Here is a 17,738-nt window from a genome sequence, read left to right on the forward strand (position 1 = left end):
AAGTGCACAAGCTTTGGGGGGAGGGTCTGATTTAATTCTGTCTCTTCCTGGATGTGAGGGTACAGGCATTGGGCTCAATTTCCTCATCAAAAACATGGGGACGTGGTCTGACCCTTCCAGGTTTGGCTGTAGGGTTACTGTGAGGGTCACGTGAGAGCACAGCAGAACAGGGCCTGGCGCCGAGTAGGACCTCAGACCCCGCTGCCTCCCTCGGCCCCTCACGCAGCCCCCCTGCAGAGACGGGCCAGGTGGAAGCCAAGAACCACAGCCAGGAGACGATTTAACAGCACAGATGGGGCGGGGGAGGGTGAGGAGGACCAAGATGTCAGAAGTGCCATGGCCCCGAGCGGTCCATACAAGGATGGTTTGGAAGTCAACCTGAGTAGATGCACCTTGGTATTGGAAGAGAAAGTGGAGGCAAGACGCATGGAGGGCAAGATCTCGGCCAAAGGTTTGAGGATGTCCTGGTGGGGATTCCCTTCACTATGTGAGTCTTCACGGGGCAGAGAACCACCCTCCCCATTACACCACTCCCGCTTCCTCCAGAGCTCCCGCCACTGCACGGCCCGTTAGAGGGAACCCTCCGGGACAGCCGCCGCCCTCCTCTCTGTGCTGCGAGAGCCCAGCGGGGCTGTCTGAGGCCGAGGAAAGCACCCCAGAGCAGCACTGACCAGCACAAGTCCTTGTGATGGTCAAAGTGTCCTCTACCTGTGCTGTCCAAATCAGTAAGTAGCCCTGGGCTAGTGTGACAACTGCATTTCTAACTGGACCGAATTCTAGTTAACGCCAACAGCTTCACGTGGCTGGTGCCACCAGAATGGACAGCACAGCCTTACGTCATCCTCTGGCCACTAGCATACGGGCTTCAGCCCACCTCCCCGGCCTCAACTGGCCTCTCCCTCGTAGGCACGGTGGGAAGAGAGGAAAGGCAACTTCCTCATCAGCATGGTTTTGGTGTAGCCCAGAGGGAGGGGCTAGACAAGCTGACCTAGCATAGTCCTCAGTGAAGCCCTGAGAACCTGGGACAAGAAATCATAACCCAAACACACAAAATATAAGTTATTTATTTGGTCACAGAATCTGGGGTCTGACCCTAAACAGACGGCATTTAGAAAAGGAGGCAGGGGCAGCGGTAAGGGCCAGTCATCGCTCGGCCTCCCCCTTGCTGGCACCAGCGAGCTACCAAGTGATGGCCAAGGGCTGAGCTCAGGGATAACCTCCCGCGACCTTCGACCTCCGGCTCTGGGGAGGGACGCCACTGGGGTCTGTCCTAGGACGGCAGGCCACGCTCATGCTCAAGGTCATCACCCCGGCCTCTGGTCTCCATCCGGGCAGGCAGCTGGCAGAGGCTGAGTCCAGGTGGGGGTCCTTGGGATTTCTCATCTCCTCCATCTGTGGAGGGAGGGAGGGAGCAGGATGGGGATGCCACCTCGGGAGAGGGAGGAGGCACCGTACAATCCCAGGAGCCCACTAGGGGGAGAGCTTGTGGTCCCCCCTCGGTCTACTCCCCCAGCCCCGGCTACTGTCCCTGCTCCAGCCACCCGAACTTAGGCCAGGCGCCCACCACTGCCTCGGCCAGGACCTCATCCAGGAGCCTGGCCCCTGCGATACCCACCACGGCTGTCCAATGACAAACAGTGGCAATCCTTTGCAAGTACACAACCCTCAGGTTCCAAAGTGTATTCACCTATCTTTGATCCTCCTGTCTCCTGGTAAGTCCCAGGAGACAGGTGAACCAAGCTCTCCACGACTGCACACTGAAAGGCAGAACAAGGATTTGAACTAGGTCACAGGACTCCAAGATCCAGCGTGCTAAGAACTACCGCCTCACGCTGGAGGCTACCGTCTCGGGACAGTGTGGGCACCTGGAGAGCCCTTGGAACTCTACACCACAGGGGACGGTCACAAAGGGCAGGAGAGCCGCCACCTCCCCCAAACTCACATCCGGAGGCATTTGTCCTTTCCACCACTTGCCACTCTCTGGCCGTCTGGACTCCAGTCGACAGCGTATACCTGAAGGGAGGAAGGGAGGGGGACGGTGGCACAGTGAGGAGAGTGGGGGAGGAGGGCCAGGCCTCAATTCCCCCTCAACCACTTGCCCATGAGGGTCGGCCGTACCTCATCCGCGTGGCCTGGCAGGTCTGTGGCCAGTTTCTGGGCCTTCACATCCCACACCTTCAGTGTGCTGTCACTGCTGCCACTGACCAAGAGCCGGCTGTCGGCCGACCACGCAATCTGGTACACGGCAGCCACATGGCCACGCAGGGAGGCCAGGTACCTGGGCCAGGGGAAGGAAGATAAGGATGGATATGAGATCTTCAAACACGCCTGAAGGGTCCTCTATGCCCACAGTGGTGGTTCTCAACCTTGGCTGCGTGTCAGGATTACCTGGGAACTTTTACAAAATCTCACTGTCTGGTCCCCACCCCAGACCAATTTAATCTTTTCCGGTCATTACGATGTTGTAAAACTTCTCCAAATGAGTTGCTTCTAGAATGCTTCTTGCCAGGCCTCCATACCTGCTCAACTTTGCAAGCCTCGGAATCCAATGCAGCCGTCTGCTTAGCCCATCCGCACGACCCCACCCTCCCCCAACTACCCCGACAGGTGCCTGCTGACAGGTGGCATGGAGAAACAGTGGGCCAGGCCCACCTGGAACCTGGTCGGGACAGACTGGCTGTGTCTGCTGGTGCAAGTCTTTGGGCCTCTCTGAGACTCAGTTTCCTTATCTTAAAAAGAAACCGGGGCTTCCCTGGCGGTGCAGTGGTTAACAATCTGCCTGCCAATGCAGGGGACACGGGTTCGAGCCCTGGTCTGGGAAGATGCCACATGACACGGAGCAACTAAGCCCACGCGCCGCAACTACTGAGCCTGAGCTGTAGAGCCTGCGAGCCACAACTACTGAGCCCACGCGCCACAATTACTGAAGCCCGCGCGCCTAGAGCCCGTGCTCCGCAACAAGAGAAGCCACCGCGATGAGAGGCCCGCGCACTGCAACCAAGAGTAGCCCCCGCTTGCCACAACTAGAGAAAGCCTGAGTGCAGCAACGAAGACCCAACGCAGCCAAAAAAAAAAAAAAAAAGAAACAAAAGAAACTGAATGATATATTTCACAGGGCTGTGGTGTGAAAATACACGGAGACTGACACATAGGTGCCCCTTCGGCCTCAACAAGGGCTTCCTTGCTCCTTTTCTCGCCTACGCCTCTGCCTCTCCTCCTAACTAGCTGCAAGGGCACTGTGCCTCGTCATACCAGTGCTTCTCAGACTTGAAAGGTGACCTTAAAATGCAGGTCATCTGATCCCCAAGGTCTGGCATGGGGCCCAAGGTTCTGCATTTCCATCAAGCTCCCAGGTGATGCACTGCCTCACTTTGAGGAGGGCCAGATAAAGACTGAACCACAAACCTACACTTCTGCTGCATCCCCGGCCCTTGGCCAGCATTTTTTTTTTTTTTTTGGCCATGCCGTACGGCTTCCAGGATCTTAGCTCCCCGACCAGGGACCGAATCCCTGGCAGTGAGAGCACAGAATCCTAACCACTGGACCGCCAGGGAATTCCCTTGGCCAGCTTTAAGATCATTTCTCTCCCTAGATATGAAAGAAACTAGCGCTTTCAGCGCCCACTTAGTGACGGTGCTAAACAGACCACCTCATTTAATCCTTGTAACAAAGCAGAGAGGTAGGGGGTCTGCACATTCAGAAGAGGAAACAAGAGGCTCAGAAAATCCAAACACTTGCCAGGGCCACAAAGCTGGGAAGCGGCAGAGCCAAGCTCGTTCCGGAGGAAGAGCGTCGCTCCTCCCCTCCCTACGCCCGCCACTCACTTGCCCGTCCTGCCATCCCACAGCTTGATGGACTTGTCAAAGGAGGCGCTGGCGATGATGCGTGAGTCTGCGGAGAAGAGCACCTGGTTGATGAGGGCCTGGTGCCCCGTCATCCGTGCCAGGGGCTTCTTGTCCTCCGCCGGGGACCACAGGAACAGGGTGAAGTCGTCTGAGCCAGACACCAGCCTCTCTGGGCCCTGGCCCTGGGGAGGCACAAAGCACACATGGTCTCAGAGAGGAGAGCCCAACCTCGGTAGCGAACACACCACTGACTGCTCAACACCAGCACAGAGTCCAGGACTGGAGAAAGGAGGCTGGTTACTTCCCCCGAAGGGAAACTTCACGCACACGGGACGGGACCATTTCTCTGATGTATAATTACATGAAGAAGCAAGGTACAGAGTGGTGTGTTAAAAAGGGGAAGGATTCTACATGTGGGCTTGTATACGCGTGTGTATCTGTATTGTGTGTAGTGTACACGTACACGTGTATGTGTATATATGACGTCTCTGGAAGGAGACACGAGACACTGGTAGCACTGGATGCTTCCAGAAAGCACGGATGAAGGTGCAACAGAGATGAGAGACTTTCCACCATCTAAAACGGCCCCTACTGCTTTGTGTTCTTTGCATTTAAAAAATTTTTTATTTTTTTGGCCACGCTGTGTAGCATGCAGGATCTTAGTTCCCCGACCAGGGATCGAACCCCGGGCCCTTGGCAGTGACAGCGCCGAGTCCTAACCACTGGACCACCAGGGAATTCCCCTTTTTGTTTTCTTTGACCCTTAGACCATGTGAATGTGTTACTGAAACTACATAAAATTTAAAAAGAGAGGTACCTGAGGATTGCAAATAAACAGATAAGCAAACAAAACAAAATGAAATAAAATGATCCCCAGCACATTATGGTTTTTAGGATTGTAAACTAGGATTATCAGGAACAACTTTCCAGAAAAGGTACGGTCTGAGCTGGGGCTAGAAGGGAGAAGGGCCTGAGCGTCTGCAGTATCTTGGGGACGAGGAGAAGAAGTGTGTAGAGCTGGCGGTGCTGGCAGATACTCACCCGCACGAGATTGTAGCGGCTCAGAGCTCTCTCTTTTAACTCCTGCACTGTGTCCAGGTATCGAAGGAGAGAAGGAACAAGGCTGATGAGAAAATCCAACACAAAGAGCAAGTACCCTCCCCAGCCTAGGTCCGCCTCTCGCATGTTAAGCTTGAGAACTGGCTCCTTCCCCTCCTCCTCCCGCTCACTCACAGGACCCTCGGAGGTCCTGGGCGTTAACTGAGGCCTCGGCTGGGTCAAAGGCCCCCGTGCGCAGGGCGTAGTCGGTGCTGAGGGCCATGGTGTTCACCCAGTGGCCATGGCCTTGCAGAGTCCGGCACAGCACGCCCTAGGGCGAAGGGAGGCAGGTCAGACACACACAGAGCACTCCACCCCTGGGAACGTGCACCCCCAGATCAGCCCCAGAAGATGGGCACTGTGGGACTCCGAAGCAGGGCCCTCATTCACTGTGATCTGAATCAAATCACCCCTCTGGGCTCAAGTCTCTCCTCATTTGTAAAATAAGGGTACCGGCCCAGAGCACTGTTTCTGGAAATATGTTTCACAGAAGGGAAATGTCACAAAAAAGGGCTCTAGTCAAATAAGTTTGGGATACGGCAGGTTCGAGAAACCTAAATAGGCTTCCTCCAGCAGGAAATTTCCAGGGCCTGACCATGCTAAGGGGTCCTGGAACCTCCGCTATAATGCAGCACCAAACCATAGGACCCCCGTTCCCGAAGCACTTCCCCAACCAACCAGGAAACAGTGGTCAACCTCCCTGGACCAAGATTTCCCCAGGCTGGTTCCGGGCCTCTCCCAGCTCTTACATCATGAGCCCTCCAGACTTTGATGGTGCGGTCCTGGGAGGCGGAGTAGAGAAGCCCGTCCCCTCCCCACCGGAGACAGGTGACTGACTGCGTGTGCCCAGTGAGGATGCGCTCACAGCGGCCCACAGCCGTGTCCCAGACCCGCACGCTGCCGTCCTTGGAGCTGCTGGCCACGTAGCGGCACTCGGGGTTGCTGGAAAGAAAGGGAGACGTGCCCTCACTTCTGACCTGGCAACGCCTGTCTTCCGATCCCCAGCGCGAAGACCAGGGATAATGTCTCGACAGCTTCCTGAACCCAAGATCTGGCTGCGCTGCAAGGTGGCTCTCAGGCCCCGTGATGAGCACCACCGCCCTCCCCCCGCCCCGCCCGCGCAACACAGGTGCAGAAGACCTTCCCCACTGCCTGCCACGCTGTCACTGCCGGTCAGACTGTCTACCTTGTCCCCTCACATAAGACTCCTCTGCAACAAGCAGGGGAGGGCTACGGCTTTGAAGCCCTGGCTCCTCATTCACCCAGCTGTCAGTGTCACTCACGCATGGAGGGGCTCCCAGCTCAGGGCTGTGATCCACTTGCTGTGGCCGGCAAGGGTCCTGCCCACTTGCTTCCCTGTGCTTGGGTCCCATAGGAGAATCTGAAGGACAGCAGCTCATCGAAAATAACCCTCCCCACCCTTCCCCTGGTCCCACCAAGGGTCCCCCGGCCATCGCTCCCACTCATCCCTCCCAGAAGACCCCAGAACCTGATTCTGACCCATCTCGCAGGAAGGGAGCCCCAGAATCCCTGCCTAATTACCCTGACCCCCATCTACCTGGCCATTCTTGCAGCCTGAAGCCAGCTTCTTGCCGTCTGGGGACCAGGATATGCTAAGGACCCAGTGTCTGTGTCCTAAGAAAGCAATGGGGGAGAAAGGGGGACACCTGTCTTTATCCCCGTTGCCTAGCAATGCCTGGCACGCTGCAGAAACTCTTTAGCTAGCTGCTGAACAAATGGACGATCGAACAGAAGAGATGAGGCTTCCTAGGCAAAGGGAGAATCCTTCCCAAGTGCTAGGGCCGTGCATCTCGCCTCACAGATAACACTGCCACTTTCTAGTAGTTCCTCATGTGCTACGTGATATAAAGTTCTTTCACACACATCAGTCCTACAGTTCTCATGATAGTTCTAGAGCATGGGGCAAAGCAAGAAGTATCATCCCCATTCTCCAGATGAGAAAACTGAAGCTTAGAAAGGAAGCAAGGCCTACCTACAAGGTCACCCAGCTAGTGTGAGGTCCCCAGGCCAGCAGCATCAGCAATGCCTGGGAACTTGAAACGCAAATTTCAGGTCACACCCCAGACCTAAGGAGACAAAATTCTGGGGGTGGGACCCAGAAATCTATATTTTAACAAGCCCTCCAGGTGATTCTGATGCACGTTCAAGTTTGAGAACCACTAGGGCAGAGACTGGATTTAAGCCTGGTTCTCCTTGCTACCAGGCAGTTAGCCCCTGCCCACAGCCCCACGCTGACTCTTCCGTCCAGTCTCTGCTTGTTTGTAAGTGGCTGGCGGGGCTCAAGGGTAAGGTCTCTACCTAGGAACAGGCAGCCACTAACCGGATGTCAAGGGGCTGGAATGTGCTCTGGGCCTCCTCAGGAACTAAAGAGTTGAGTGAATCAGCCCCCCACCACTGCGTTAAAACCCCCTAAGTGGGTAAGTGGGTACTGACCTTGGCACGTGAAATGTGGTGTCTCAGTGCTGAGATCCCAGAAGCGCACAGTAGTGTCTCCAGAGCCACTGGCCAGGTACCTGGGGAAGAAGAGAGGCCACCTGACCTCTGCAGTGAGGACAAGGGGTAGGGCCCACCGGAAACACTGCACATGTACATTCCTGCTGCCTAGTCAATCATCTTCTGGGAACAGAATCTGGGACTGGAATTTTCTCTTCTGAGAAGGAGAAATATAACACCGATGCCATCTGGGAGAAGACCCCAGGAGGCCATTTCTCTCCTTGTCCTTTCTAAAAGGAATGGCCACAGTCATAACCAGATTTAAAGCTTCTTATTATCCTCAAAGGATTGTGAGAAGCAAATAAACCCTATTTCTCAGGTGAACAACTATCTCAGAGAGAGGTTAAATGACTTGCCCAGGTCACATGGCTAAGAAGGGACAGAGGTGAGCTTGCAGCTCAGATCTCCTGAGGTCAAGTCCAGGAAGGGCTCTTCCAAGGCAGGTATCCTTGACCTTCAGGGACCAAACTCCACCGGGGAAGTCCCTTACTTGCAACCTGAGCCCAGAGCTTGGGTCTATGGTAGGCAGCTGGAGGCCCCATTGAGCATAACTTGGGGGTCCCCCCACCCCCGCCAGCAGCTGCACCCACTCTCTCCTCCATGACTCTGGAGCTGTCCTTACTTTCCTGTAGGGCTGAAGGCCACAGAAATGACTGCCTCGCTGTGACCCTCCAAGGAGCTGGTGCAGCGGGTCACAGCGCGAACCCTGAAGATAGCCAGTGGCTGGTAGACGATGTCAAGGACCTTCTCTGTCTCGACCGCCTGTGACTCCAGAGTCCTCCCCAGGGAGGAGGTGATCTCGGCATCATGGACATAGAAAGCCAGTGGCAGGGGATCCTCCTGGAGGACAACAGCAAAGAGAACCCCCCCGCCCCCATCAAAGGATGGGCAAGGCCGCCTCCACCAGGGACCCCCACCCTCCGTGCGAGCTGTGGGCAGGCAACGCTTCCTACTTTTCAAGCCACCCTGCTTGGGTTACCCCCATCATTCCCCATTCAGCAAGAACTTTTTAATCCTTGAAGAGTGACTGCAAGACACTTACACACCACTTCAAAATCCTTTATCTGAATCTCACAACCACCCTGGGAAGTAGGCATTAATACTGATAGATGAAAAAAACTGAGGCTCAGAGCAACTAAGTGATTAGCGCAACGTCCTATTGCTGATGCCTAATTCAGTTTCTTCAGAAAGAAAACTAAAGTCCAGCATTAGGGTTAGTATATAGCATTATGCAGCGTTTTCTAAACCACCAGACCATGCTGCATAATGTGTAAGAAGCATCCAAGAAGCTGACTGAAAAAGGCAGGCTCTGCTTCACCCCAGGGTCTGGTGTAGCAAGTCTTGGGTGGGGTCCAGGTATTGCATTTTTAAACAGCCTCCCACCCCTCAACAGAGGGCAGCATTCTGATAAACACCGGCTTAGGAGAGCATGAGTTTTGAATCTGACACTTGGCTTCCAACTCCCAATCTACCACCTACTGCGCAGCGCCATACAAATAATTGAATGATCCCAGGCAACACTGTAAAATGGGGATATTAATGACAATGGGAATATAATGAGGAGCTGTGACAAGGAATCACTGTTACGATGCACCCAATGCGTTCAAAACGCGGTCTCTCTCCGCAGGTGAACTCCCGATGGTGGGCGCGTAAAGCGCTCTCACACTGATCACATCTTCCGACCCTCCCCAAGGCAGACGGCACCGCCGGGTTGTTATCACCCCTGTGGGAGAGTGGTGGGGATGTACCCGAGACCTTCGGTCTCCTGATCCCCTGCGTTCCCAACCAGGGCAGCGCCGCCCGCCCCCCGCCCGGCGGAGAAGACGCGGGGCCGCTGGGCCCGCAGCTCACCTGGGCCAGCAGCGCGTTGCACACGAGCTGCAGCTTGTCCGGGGTGATGTCCACGGGCACGTCGAACGGGGAGCCCAGCAGCTGCCCGCCCTCATCCTGGAACTGCACTAGCAGTCGCTGCACGTCGCGCGTCGCCGCCTCGTTCTGTGCGGACAAGGGCGGCGGGCGTTATGCACGCCGCCCGGACCGAAGAGCCCCCACTTCCGCCTCCCTCCGGCCTCGGGGACCCCGGCCCGAGCGCCCAGCCGCGGCGCCCCTGCCCCACTCAGGCCCACCCACCGCCACCACCGCCGCCGCCGCCGCCGCCATCCTGCGTCCCCACGTGGAGCGGAAAACTCCGGCGGGACGGAGCGCCGCCCCCGTGGTCCAGCGGTGCTGCAAACCGCCACATCGCCCTCTGGTGTTGCGGAGGGGAAGTGTCGCGCCGCGCCTCGCCTCAAATAAATGGATCAAATAAATTAATAATACTTGATGTGTACAGAAGCAAAAAATTCCTACAGTTTTCAACAGTGTAGAGCAATAACAATAATAATAATGATAATGATAACGATAGCAATGTATCAGGCATTGTTCTAAGTGCTTTACATACGTAACTCATTTAATCCTCACAACTCTTTTCACCCCATGTTACAGATGAGGAACTAAAGCAGAGTCGGACCAGGAGCGCTCTTACCGGAAACCTGGGATCTTCCTGTCAGCTCCTCTCTCTCTCTCTTTCCCGCTCTCTCGCTCTCTCTCCCCCCTGCATCCAGGGAGTCTCAGGCTCTGCCAGTGCTGCCTCATAAACCTATCTAGAATCTCTTCTCTCCACCTCCACTGCCACACTCCGCTCTGAGTCACCGTGCTCCCTGCAATAGCCTCTTCACTTGCCTCCCTGTCTCTACCCTGCCTCCTCCTGTGCGTTCTCCACACAGCAACCAGAGTGACGTTTCAAACCAAAAAATCTGGTCTGTTACTTTCTGCCCTAAAACCCTACAATGGCTCCCATTACAGGCAGGAAAAAACCAGACTCCTTATGATGGTCCACTTAGCCTTACCTCTCCAGCCACTCCTCTCACTTTAAGATCAAATCTTTCTGGCTATTTCTTAGTTCTTCCAAGTGCTTTTGCCCATGCTGTTTTCTGGAGCTGGTACAGACTTGTGCACACCCCCCCCCCCAATTCATACGTTGAAGCCCTAACCCCCAGTGTGACTGTATTTGGAGATAGACTCTATAAGGATGTAATAAAGGTTATATGAGGTCATAAAGATGGCATCCAAATTTGATAGGACTGGTGTCCTTATAAGAAGAGGAGGAGAAACAACAGCTCTCGCGTGCTCTCCCCCCGCCGCCCCACACCTCTCTTTGCTCTCACACAGAGAGGAGGCCGTGTGAATACACCGCAGAAGGTGGCTATCTACAAGCCAGGAAGTGAAGTTTCACCAGAAACCAACCCTAATGATGGCACCTTGATCTTAGGCTTCTAGCCTCCTGCATTGTGAGAATAAAACTTTTCTGTTGTTGTTTAGGCCACCCAGTTGTGGTATTTTGCTATGGCAGCCTGAGCTGATGAATACATACTGGGACAGTTCCTCATTCTTCAGGTCTTGCCTTAAATATCCATTCAATCATTTAAAAAAGGTCTCTGTCAGACACTGTTCTAGGAGCTCTACGTACATTAACTCATTCAATCATTTACTCAGGGAAACCTTCTCTGAAACAATGTCATGTTTCCTGATTTCAAAACACCTTGGTATTCTTCAGAAATCACAGATCCATGGAAGTCTTTCATCCATTCATTCAACAAATATTATTGAGCACCTACTACATACCACGCACTGTTGCAGACACTTGGGATATGTAAGTGAACAAAATAGACACAAATCCTTACCCCCATGAATGTTCTCTGCTTCCATAATCATTCACAGTTTCTGGCACATAGCAAATGCTTAAGAAATGCTTGTGGAATGAATTACCGAATCAGGATTTGAATCTAGGGTCCCTTGGATCTCTCTCTGCCAATGGCCCACCCAATGGATCCAATGGCAGGATCCTTTACCATGTTATGTCACTGCTACAGAGAGCCACCCACAAAGGGGCCCGGGGTTGGGGACACCATGAGGGCAGGGAATTCACCCATCCATTCATTCGTTTATTCAGTCAACAAACATATAATCAAGGCTGGATCTCGTGTCCAGCAGAGCAGTAGAACTTGTCCAAAGTCACAGAGCTGTGTTTTCAAGGTCACAGAGCTAAGAGCAGAATCCAGTGTGAGTGATCCCACCTATGCTTTTTCTCCTGCAGTATCTTTCTCAGTTTGAAGATATAGGGGAGAGGATGACAGAATGGTAGTAAGTGAAGCAAAGCATCAGCACAAAGACTTCATTCATTCATTCATTTAGGAACAGGCATTGGGCACTGATTCTTCCAGGCTCTGTGCCAGGGGAAATCAAACTGCATGAGATGCTATCCTTGCCCTCTGGGAGGGTGCCCACAGCCCAGGCTCAGAGACACAGAAATGCGGGAGAATTCTGAATCCAAGTAGGGACAACCTCATAAATTTCTCTTAGGAACCCTCAGTCGGATGAGGAGAAACAATTCCTGCTCCAGGGGAGACCCTCTCTGGTGACGAATACATAGTTGTTTTTTCTTAATTAAAAAATTTTAATTTAATTAAAATTTTAACATCGAGGTATAGTTGATTTACAACATTATATAAGTTTCAGGTGCACAACATAGTGATTCACAGTCTTGGGGGGTTTTTTTGTTTTTGTTTTTTGGCGGCATGGAGTCACATGCAGGATCTTAGTTCCCTGAACAGGGATCAAACCCGTGCCCCCTGCAGTGGGAGCGCGGTGTCTTAACCCCTGGACTGCCAGGGAAGTCCCTGATTCACAGTTTTTAGTGAATACATAGCTCTTGTCCCAGGAAGACCCCCTTCTGACGAGGGGGACTCCGCAAGTCCCAGTCAGTTAGGGGGCACAGTCCTTGGTCTCAGGGAATTCCCAGGTTGCCCCAGCTCTTGCTGTGGGAGAAGATTTCAGTCTGGTGGGGGATGAACAGAGCCCATCCTCTGGGAGCTCCCAGTCTGATGGGAGAGAGAGGCTGAATATAGCCGCTCCATACAGACGGGGAGGAACCACAGAAGAGGTGCAGAGTGGAACAAACAAACATCCCACTTCCACTAAAGTGAGATAGAAAGCCCATGGGTCTTTCTGAAAAGCAAGGACATTTTCAACAGGTGGAAGGGGTAGGGGAGTTGTGGCCAAGGGGAAGAGGGGAAGGAACATTCCTCCTTCTTCCCTCCTCCCTCCAGAAGGGCATTTCTGGATGTCTCCAGTTGATCTGGGACCTGGGCAGCTGCTCTGTGTGTCCAAGTCTGCCAGCCCCTCAGCTGTCACTCTGCTCCCAAAATAGCAGTGGTGGGGGGGGAGGGGAGAGGAGGTCGTTTATCTGGGATGGAGTTGGACAAGCGGCATTAGAGCCGTGCCGAGGGAGGGAGGGTGCGCTGGGGGGTTCCCGTCCCTCTGGATCTTTCTCTCACTCTTTGGGGTATGAGTGCCTGAGCCCCCAGGACCACCCCTGAGCGGGGTGCTGGGGCAGAGGTTAGTCAGAACCTCCACGTGGTAATGACTGTCCAGTCTGGGGAGGGGGAGGGCCCTGAGTATCAGTGACAGACTCCAGGGGCACCTGCCCCTGTGGCTAAATATGGTCTGGAGCCACCAGCAGGGCTGATAAAGTCTCCTGGGTAGGGGCTAGGAGGGGCAGACTGACGCTGGCTGGCTGGGGGTTCACACGCACGGGAGCTGCACCCCGGGGAGGACAGACCGAGAACATTGTCCTCGTGAGAACGTGAGCTGGCCTGGAGTGCTCCTTGGACTGGGGAGGGAGAAGGGGGACCCAGAAATTTTAAGGCCTGCGGTGAGAATTCAGGCCCTTGGTGTGTCTAGCTGGGAGGGAGAGAGAGGGAGGAACAGGGATTTTTTTTTTTTTAATTTTATATTGGAGTATAGCTGGTTAACAGTGTTGCCTTAGCTTCAGGTGTACAGCAAAGTGATTCAGTTCTGCATATACATGTATCTGTTCTTTTTCAGATTCTTTTCCCATTTAGGTTGTTACATAATATTGAGCAGAGTTCCCTAGGAACAGGGTCTCCGAGACCCCTCTCAACCCGGGCCACGCTCCGAGCAAATGCTGTGATGTCCTTCTGGGAAAAGGATTCGCGGGTGCTCGGGGTGGGTCCGTTGCAGGCAGCATCTTCACCTCGCATCCTGGTGGATGGGGCACCTGGGGCTCCAGACCTCAGGCCAGGAACCCAGCCCCGGGTCTGGAGAGAGGGGCTGGCCAGACGGAGCTCCTCCTGTCCCCACAGATGGCCGAGGCAGAAGCAGTGCAGCTGAAGGAGGAGGGGAACCGGCATTTCCAGCTCCAGGACTACAAGGCCGCAGCAAAGAGCTATAGCCAAGCCCTGAAGCTGACCAAGGATAAGGCCCTCCTGGCCACACTCTATCGGAACCTGGCAGCCTGTGGCCTGAAAACGGTCTGGGATGAAGAGGGGCAGGGAGCTGAGGGCCAGGGCTAGGATGCAGGGGTGTGGAGGCAGCCCCCTCCTCCTGACAGGCACGCCTATCATCCCAGCCCTCTCAGTGGACCCCTCAGGTTGGAGAAGGGCGCCTCCCACTGCTTTCTGGTACCCATTGCCTGACCCACTCCTCTGGGAGACAGCAATTCATCCATGGAGATAGTTCTCATCCCACGGGAAGCAGCCTCATGGGAAGTGGCATCATGACAGGGGCTTTTTATAGGTTATTTCGTGGCATTTTAACCACAGACCGTGAGGTTGCTGCTGCTTCCGTGCCCATATTGCAGATAACAAACTCAAGACTCAGAGGAGGGCTCAATAACTTCCCCAAGATCTCCAGGTAGTTAGTAGCAGAGCTGGGTTCAAACCCGAGTTTGCCTGATGCCAAAGCTTGTCCACTTTTCCATGCCCAGTGAGGGGCGCTCCCCTGGCCTCTGACGGTGGCAGCTGCCAGCGAGCCCTCTCTCCTCGCCTCGGGGACCCTCTCTGGCTGTCACTGTGTCGGGCCCACATTAACCAAGTTTCCTCCTTCCCCGTTTCTCAGGAGAGCTACGCTCAGGCGGCTTCAGATGCCTCCAGAGGTGAGCCCCCCTCACGCGGACTTGCCCTCCTTCCCTCCCCTTCTGCATCCCTGTTTAGTCTAAGAGGCTCTCAACACTCGCAGGAATGACCAACTGTATAAACGCCATCCTGGGCATTGTAGGTGGGGCTTCAGATGTACCATCCTTACGTGAAAGGAGAGCTCCAGAAAAGCCATCCCTGAGTCACGTTTTTACATGTTAAATATGCTGGGGCAGCTTCTTTGCTTATAAGGTTGCTTCCAGAAATCCTTTTGTCATGGTAAGGACACAGCCAGTTTGTTGGAAGTTTGAATATGTTCATGGGGTGGCAGCGGGAGAGGGCTGGTTCCCAGAGCCAGGGCATCAGCCTGGTCCACTCTGTGGGGACCGGGCTTCCTGAGGGGAAGACGGAGGCACTATTTCATTCCACAGACACTAGGAGGAATAAACACACGTAAATGCTGGCCATGGAGTGCCTCAAGTTCTGAGAGAACTTAGACTTAACAGCACGATCAAAATGGGAACACTTCTCCTGGCTGCATTTTTAGGGCTATAATACGCAGAATGAAGGGGATTCTCCTCTGCAGAGGTCTGTGTTGGGGTTTGATTTGGTCACTTTTTTTTAGGAGAAACAGAGATAGTCTGGAGTGAGTTCAGAAGGGAGGGACCCAGCTGGAAAGGGGACTGGAAACACGTCCTGCGAAGAGCAGGAAAGCGGCAATATTTAGCTCAGAGAAGGAACTCCCAGGTGGGACAGGGAGCTGCCTTCAAATACCTAAAAGGCTGTCACGAGGAAGAAGGATTGGATTTCATCTCGCGTGTTCCAGGGCTAGACTCAAGACAAAAGGGCAAAGTTACAGGAAGATATGTTTCAGGCGGGAGGAAGGAAGGGCTCTCTGAAGGAGCTGTCTGCCTTGAGAAGGAAGGAGCTCCCGGACGGCTGGAGGTATGCAAGCACCAGCTGGATGAGCCTTTGGCAGGGATCACTGAGCCGAGACTGGAGAGTCAGGAATTAGACAAGATGACCCTTAAGCTCCCTTCCAACCCTGAGACTGTAATTCTTACCGCCTCCCTAACAAAGGGGAGCCTTGGACCAGATAGTCTACAAGGATGCATACTCTCCAAGGAGGGCACAGAAGCCCTGCAGTTGGGGGCAGCGGTGGGGGAGGGGAAGGTGGTCTGTAGCCCGGCCCCCTGAGGCCTTGCCTGTCCCCCTTGCCAGCCATCGACATCAACTCCTCGGACATCAAGGCTCTGTATCGGCGAAGCCAGGCACTGGAGCACCTGGGCGAGTTGGCCCAGGCCTTCAAGGATGTGCAATGCTGTGCCACCCTGGAGCCACAGAACCCGAACTTCCAGGAGACACTGAGGAGGCTCAACGCCAGCATCCAGGAGAAGGTGAGCCGGGCCCCTGCACGTAAGTCTTCGCTACCTCTCCCCATTCCTAGTAGGGACCAGTTAGGGGAGCGGGACATCAGGCAGGGCTGGCCTACCTCCACACCCTTGGATGGAGTGGTCACGTGACACAGAACAGGCGGGCAGGGGCACCTGTCTGTGAGTGATCAGAGATGCCGTGATGCTTGTTCGAGGGTGCAAGCCAGCCAGGACTAGAACACCAGTCTTTTAAATTCCAGATGGAGGCTTTTAAAAAAATTGCAACTCAGTATGTCTGCACCATGATCTTCCTCTCTGGGAGGACAAAGGCAGCAGGAGAAACCTAGGAACTGGGGGAAGGATATTGCTGGGGAATGGAGGACAGCCAGGAACCAGTAGGAACAGGGAATCTTTTCTAGGAAAATGGAGTGGGGTCGGGAGAACTTGGACCAGAGATAAGGAATCCTGCACCCTAGTACTGGCTTAGCTACCAATTTTCTGAGGGACCCCTTGGGGTGTTGCTTTCCCCACTGTAAGAGCGGGAAGGTAACTGATCACACAGCTCCTTGCTCCAAGACACAGTAACTTCTTTGTGCCTGGGGCAGCCCCACGGTGGGACCATGTCGTACTGTCCAGGGTGCAGACTCAAGGGCTGACAAAATACAGACTAAGGAGTGATGAAAATAGGTGGCACCGTAGACCAGCAGAAAAAAGCAGTGGGAGGTACAGCAGGAGCTGGCAAGATGCGGGATGATGGATTGGTTAGGTCACTTTATGAAAGCTTCAGAGCACTGGGGTTGGGAGAGTGAGGGATGAGACATTCAAAAATAACGGTTTTAATTTGCTTGAAAAGGTACTTAGAAACTGCTTCAGGTTTCCAATCCTGGAGATATATTTCCATTTTAGCCTATATATATTTTTTTAAATTTATTTTATTTATTTATTTTTGGCTGCATTGGGTTTTCGTTGCTGCACGTGGGCTTTCTCTAGTTGCGGCGGGCAGGGGCTACTCTTCATTGCAGTGCGCGGGCTTCTCACTGTGGTGGCTTCTCTTGTTGAGGAGCACGGGCTCTAGATGCATGGGCTTCAGCAGTTGTGGCTCACGGGCTCTAGAGCACAGGCTCAGTAGTTGTGGCACATGGGCTTAGTTGCTCCGTGGCATGTAGGATCTTCCCAGACCAGGGCTTGACCCCGTGTCCCCTGCATTGGCAGGCGGATTCTTAACCACTGTGCCACCAGGGAAGCCCTTTAGCCCATATAAAAATGTCTAATAGCTAATTGTTTACTAGACTTCAAAACTGGGGTGATGATCCTTTGCCTTCTAAGACTTGTGAAGACCAAATGGGACGGCGAATGTAACTAGACTGTCAGCTTTGTGGGGCAAGGACTTGACTTTGTTCTCCATTCTATACAGTGTCTGACTCGTAGTAGTTGTTCAGTAAATGTTTGTTGAATGAATGAATGATGGAGGGAGACAGGAAGCTATTAATTGAGATGAACTTTATGTGGAGCCGGCTGGAATGACGTGGACCCCTGCCTGCCTTCTTCCCCACTCCCTCCTCTCTCCTCAGCTCCGTGTGCAGTACTCCACAGACTCGAGGGTACAGAACATGTTTGAGATTCTCCTGGACGGAAACAGTGAAGCTGATAAGCTGGAGAAGGTGGGTGCTGGGCCGGCAGCGGGTGCTCTTGGGACCTGCCAGGTAACAGTACTTCCGCTGCAGACTCTGCTCCTGTGTCTGGGCGGTAAGGCCGCCGACAGGTTGCAGGCCAGGGAGGCGGCTCCTTGGAGAAAGTAAACAAAATTGATTCTGATATTTTAAACATTGCATTAAATACAAATTTATTAAATGCATTGCATTTACAAATTTATTAAATTTATTTACATATTACATACAAATTTATTAAATTTATTAAATGCATTGCATTTATGT

The 17,738-nt window shown here is 53.6% G+C and overlaps 2 protein-coding genes and 1 non-coding gene across 7 annotated transcripts in view; 1 reads left to right on the forward strand and 2 right to left on the reverse strand.

The window, feature by feature from the left end:
- Positions 1-1,048: 1,048 nt before the first annotated feature.
- NLE1 (notchless homolog 1) lies at positions 1,049-9,721 on the reverse strand. Of its 2 annotated transcripts, XM_057535262.1 has the most exons (13): positions 9,588-9,721; positions 9,309-9,452; positions 8,080-8,297; positions 7,398-7,477; positions 6,502-6,578; positions 6,227-6,324; positions 5,693-5,885; positions 5,079-5,214; positions 4,887-4,933; positions 3,825-4,027; positions 2,119-2,278; positions 1,943-2,013; positions 1,049-1,392 (listed from the first exon to the last, which is right to left on the reverse strand). In XM_057535262.1, exons 1-13 carry the CDS (start codon positions 9,615-9,617, stop codon positions 1,380-1,382), a joined length of 1,470 nt encoding a protein of 489 aa, XP_057391245.1. In that variant the 5' UTR covers positions 9,618-9,721; the 3' UTR covers positions 1,049-1,379. The 2 variants fall into 2 exon arrangements, with proteins under 2 accessions (XP_057391245.1, XP_057391246.1); XM_057535263.1 differs by lacking the exons at positions 6,227-6,324; positions 8,080-8,297; positions 9,309-9,452; positions 9,588-9,721 and having other exon boundaries at positions 7,398-7,448.
- TRNAD-GUC (transfer RNA aspartic acid (anticodon GUC)) lies at positions 4,509-4,582 on the reverse strand. Its single transcript has one exon. It is a non-coding gene; the product is annotated as a tRNA-Asp (tRNA).
- Positions 9,722-12,819: 3,098 nt separating the features above from the next.
- The window catches only part of UNC45B (unc-45 myosin chaperone B), a 29,205-nt gene continuing 24,286 nt past the window's right edge, over positions 12,820-17,738 (forward strand). The window contains exons 1-5 of one of the 4 annotated variants that reach the window (XM_057535261.1): positions 12,820-12,893; positions 13,661-13,828; positions 14,415-14,451; positions 15,653-15,828; positions 17,376-17,465. In XM_057535261.1, coding sequence (XP_057391244.1) covers positions 13,661-13,828; positions 14,415-14,451; positions 15,653-15,828; positions 17,376-17,465 — 471 coding nt within the window. In that variant the 5' untranslated portion in view covers positions 12,820-12,893. The other 3 variants (XM_007190188.3, XM_007190187.2, XM_007190190.2) reach the window with 3 other exon arrangements.

Source organism: Balaenoptera acutorostrata, chromosome 20 (assembly GCF_949987535.1).
Source record: "Balaenoptera acutorostrata chromosome 20, mBalAcu1.1, whole genome shotgun sequence".
NCBI lineage: Eukaryota > Metazoa > Chordata > Mammalia > Artiodactyla > Balaenopteridae > Balaenoptera > Balaenoptera acutorostrata.